Below are 3847 nucleotides of genomic sequence, written 5' to 3'. Positions count from 1 at the left end.
ATGGCGCCGAGAAGCTGGTTTAGCGCAGGCGCCTTGGAAACACCCTGCCCCGCCCCCGTGCAAGCTCCTGGCTGCAGTTCTGGGTTCCGTTTCCATGGGACACTCTACCGCCAATCCTCGTGTGGAACTGCTCTTCCTGACCCCTCAATGCACCAATCAGTGCTCAGTCAAGCACATCCGGAGTCGTCTCTCCCAATCATTTCTCAGGACTTGCTTACTCAATCCCTGATTCTCCAATAAGGTTGGGCTTCGAAGACAGCCAATCATAAGTGGAAGATATGCTACCTGCTGTTTTTCCCACCAATCCATGAAGTTTCACATCTACATCCAATGAGAACGGCAGGTAACGAGCTCCAATCCAAAGCTCTTCGGCGTCATGGGCAGCCAATAGGAGTTCGTGTAGAAGAGAGTCTGCTCAACAGCTTGTTATTTGGTGGATTGTGGCAGTAAATCGGGGCGAGTGGGGAATCCGGCGCAGGAACTGCCGCCGCGGCCCGGAGTGGTGTTTCCCGGACGGGGGCCCACGGCGATCAGTGGGGTGGAGGACTCGAGAGCTGACAGCTCGCACTTCACCCTCAGTAGGTAGGTGGGGAGAAGGGAAGCGGGTATACTGAATGGTCTAAGCGGCAGTAGCAGCTGGTGCTGCTGCCCGGGGTCCCGGTGCAGTTGGAAGCTTTGGAGGAAGGGAGGAAGATGCTAGGCAAGCGGTGCAGCGAGCGCAGGAGAAATGGCAAGTCAGGGAATAGCGGCAGCAACTGCAGGAACCGCCGCGGCAGCCCCCTCCTCGGCCGCTTCCCCCGGTTACCCGGGAAAATGGCTGTGGGGCTGGCCGCGCCGCTAAGTTTGCTTCCGCGCGGTGAGAAGCCGGCTGCTTGGGGGAGTCGGCCCCCAACTCCGTGGTGCGTCCTTCTCTGTGAAGTCCATGGCAGGACCCGGGGGGCTAGGGGCTGGGGGGCTGGTATCTCTCCGGGCTGTACAAAAAGTTGAGGCGGGCGCGGGAGGAGGCGGCGGCTGCCGCTGTGCGGCTCCCCTCCCCTCCCACACCCTACCCTGTCCCGGCCACCTCCCCTCCTCCTCCCCGCCCCCCAGCCCCCTCCTCTGCTCTGGGCTCCCCTTGAGCTCGCGGCTCCGGGCAGCAGGCCGCCGCCCCTGCCCCTTCGGGTGAAGGAGCGCTTCTCCTTCTGACATGGTGCAGAGCGAAGGAAGGAGAGCAATGGCGCCGTGACACTCCGCTGCCGCCACCGCGGGCCCGGGGCGGGCCGAGGGGGCCGAGCGGCGGAGGCGGGGCGCGGGACGAAGTCTGGGTATCCGGGGGGCGGCTGAGTGGAAGCTCGGCGGTCGCCCGTCTAGAAGACCCGGGGAAGCCCAGATCGTGCCCTGCCCTTTTCCAGGGCGATCAGTCCAGGGGCTCGGAGTTGAGCATTCCAGATCAAAGTGACCAGCGAGGCGGGGGCGCGGTGGGCCGCTGCGGAGCTCCGAGGTGGACCAGGCTGCCCTTTGGCGCCGATGGGATTCTCTTTGCCCTCTCGGCTCCTGCGTCCTGGCTGCCCTCCGAGGGGGTCTTATCCTTTGGCTGCTGAGGGTTCTGCCCCTCCCCGCTGGCGTTTGTTTACTTTCTTTTCCTGGGTCGCTCCCCGCTATTGACTGATTCTGTGCCTGTCTTCCCTCTCCACGGTTCTAGCGACAGCGAAGATAACTCGTTGAGCTGGAACCCCACAGATCACCAATAAAAATGAAGGTAAGTAGAATCAACTCGTCTGAACCTCGTGCCCTGGACACTGCCAGTGGTGAGACTGGTGCCTTGGAATGTCATCTTTTTGTTACTTAAAATTGATTTCTCCACTAAGCAGACTTTTGGAAATGGGAACATGTGAATGGTGAGAAATATTTGTAATGCAGTCAGTTCAGCTCCCCTGTAGCAGTTAGCACTTTGGAAAGGCTGGGCCAGCCTTTCAATTGTTGTCCATTCGGCTAGTATTTTTAAACACTTCCTGTGTTGGCAGTAACCTTTGCAGAAGTAGAGCTTTTGTCTTGCTTTGGTTCTTTGGGGAATATTTTGAAAATTTTTTTTTTTCTTGTGTGATTTTTCTCCTAATGTGATTTCTGAGAAAAAGAATATGTGGATTGAGTAAAAGAGATATCATTTTCTTCTTGGTGGATAAAGCAGATTTCTACAGTTATCGTATTTGAGGTTGAACCCAAAACAATTAATACTTAGTTTTAGTTTAGTCTTTATAGTAAATATTTTAAAACATATATCCGTCCTTGAATACACACACACATGCACATTCTTCTGAAGACTCCTAATCTTTGAAACATAGATGTTTAAAATGGAAAGGAAGATCTCATAGCAATTTCTGGAGACATTTGTGTTTCTGGTTAGATTTTTATTTGTCACTCATATTCTCCAGTTTGCATTCTTTGTAAATGCCCTTGACTTTATCTATGTCTGTACCTGATCCATGTCTTATTCACAGTTTTAGCACCTTAAGCTCTAAAAGGTAACATTTTCCTGAACTCTCTCATCTTCCTGTTTTCTTGAAATAAGTGACACATCTCACCTTGTCTAATATTACTTGGGAAAACTTACTGGAAAATGAGCACAGTTGTTTTCTATTTAAAAATATATAAGTAAACTAAACATGGTTACCTTTGCACCTAGTGATGTTGAATTGAACTTATGAATATGCATAACTTTTGAAGACATAGGTAAAATGACAGACTGAAATAGTATCATTCTGTAACTCTAGGAATTAAAATTAATGATGGAATGAAATTTCTCCTCTTTTAAAGTATCATTCTGATCATGGTCATTTGCTAAAATAGATATTTCTAGCTGGTGATGGTGGCACATGTGTGTGATCCCAGCAACTTGGGAAGCTGAGGCAGGAGGATCGTGAGTTCAAAGCCAGCCTCAGCAGGTTGGCAAGTCCTTAGTGAGACCATGTTTCAAAATAAAACATAAAAAGTGCTAGGGATGTGGCTCAGTAGTAAAGTGCTCCTGAGTTAAATCCCCAGGACCTAAAATAAAATGAAAGTAGATGTTTCTTAGTAAAGCTTTTTTTTTTTTTTAAATACCAAGAAGACCAGTGTAGTAAACTAGTTATGGATGTAGTCCTGAACCATCAGGTCATATATTCGTTCATCAGCTGAATTCAGACTTTACCTTTCCGTTACAGCTTTTAGCCAATGAATTTTCCAAAAAGGGTTGACTTCTTATCTGTGTAGGTATACTACATCTAAAACAATGTTGCCTTTAAATAGCTCTATCAACCAATTAATTATGTACTGTTAGTGTTAGATTCAGTAGAAATATTTCTTTTTAATTTGAAAACAATTATGGGAGGCCATACGTGAATAAGTTTTATGAGACATTTAATAGATTTTTTGTTTTCTCTTATTTTTATGTTTCTTATGCAAATATTAGCTTTTTTTTTTACAAGACATTTGTATGTGGAGAATAAACGTTATTGAATTTCCTTTCTGATATTTTTTAATTACACTTTTAAACATTTTATGATATTAGGAAATTGGTATATAAAATGAAATGTTGTTAATAAAATGTTTGTTTTGGGGATATTCAAATTATCAATGATATTAATAAGCAAATACTGTTTAATGTTCTCATTGCTTTAAACACAGAACTTTTTAATGCTGCCTTAGGCTGGGTTAGGGAAAATAGTACTGACATTCAGTTTTATGTTCCTTTCATCAGGCGGCGGATGAGCCTGCCTACCTGACAGTGGGAACTGATGTCAGTGCCAAGTACCGAGGTGCCTTCTGTGAGGCAAAGATTAAAACAGTGAAAAGGCTGGTGAAAGTTAAGGTAATATATATGTATGCATAT

At 47.0% G+C, this 3847-nt stretch overlaps 1 protein-coding gene across 3 annotated transcripts in view; it reads left to right on the top strand.

Moving 5' to 3' along the window:
- The first annotated feature begins 432 nt into the window (after positions 1-432).
- Arid4a (AT-rich interaction domain 4A) overlaps positions 433-3847 on the top strand; it is a 71546-nt gene continuing 68131 nt past the window's right edge. For all 3 annotated transcript variants that reach the window (XM_076850435.2, XM_076850433.2, XM_076850436.2), the window contains exons 1-3: positions 433-582; positions 1682-1738; positions 3716-3826. In XM_076850435.2, coding sequence (XP_076706550.1) covers positions 1733-1738; positions 3716-3826 — 117 coding nt within the window. In that variant the 5' untranslated portion in view covers positions 433-582; positions 1682-1732. The remainder of the gene's footprint in view (positions 583-1681; positions 1739-3715; positions 3827-3847) is intronic.

This window comes from Callospermophilus lateralis, chromosome 3 (genome assembly GCF_048772815.1).
Source record: "Callospermophilus lateralis isolate mCalLat2 chromosome 3, mCalLat2.hap1, whole genome shotgun sequence".
NCBI lineage: Eukaryota > Metazoa > Chordata > Mammalia > Rodentia > Sciuridae > Callospermophilus > Callospermophilus lateralis.
The sequence above is the reverse complement of the archived record's forward strand: the minus strand, read 5'-3'. Positions and strand labels throughout refer to the sequence as shown.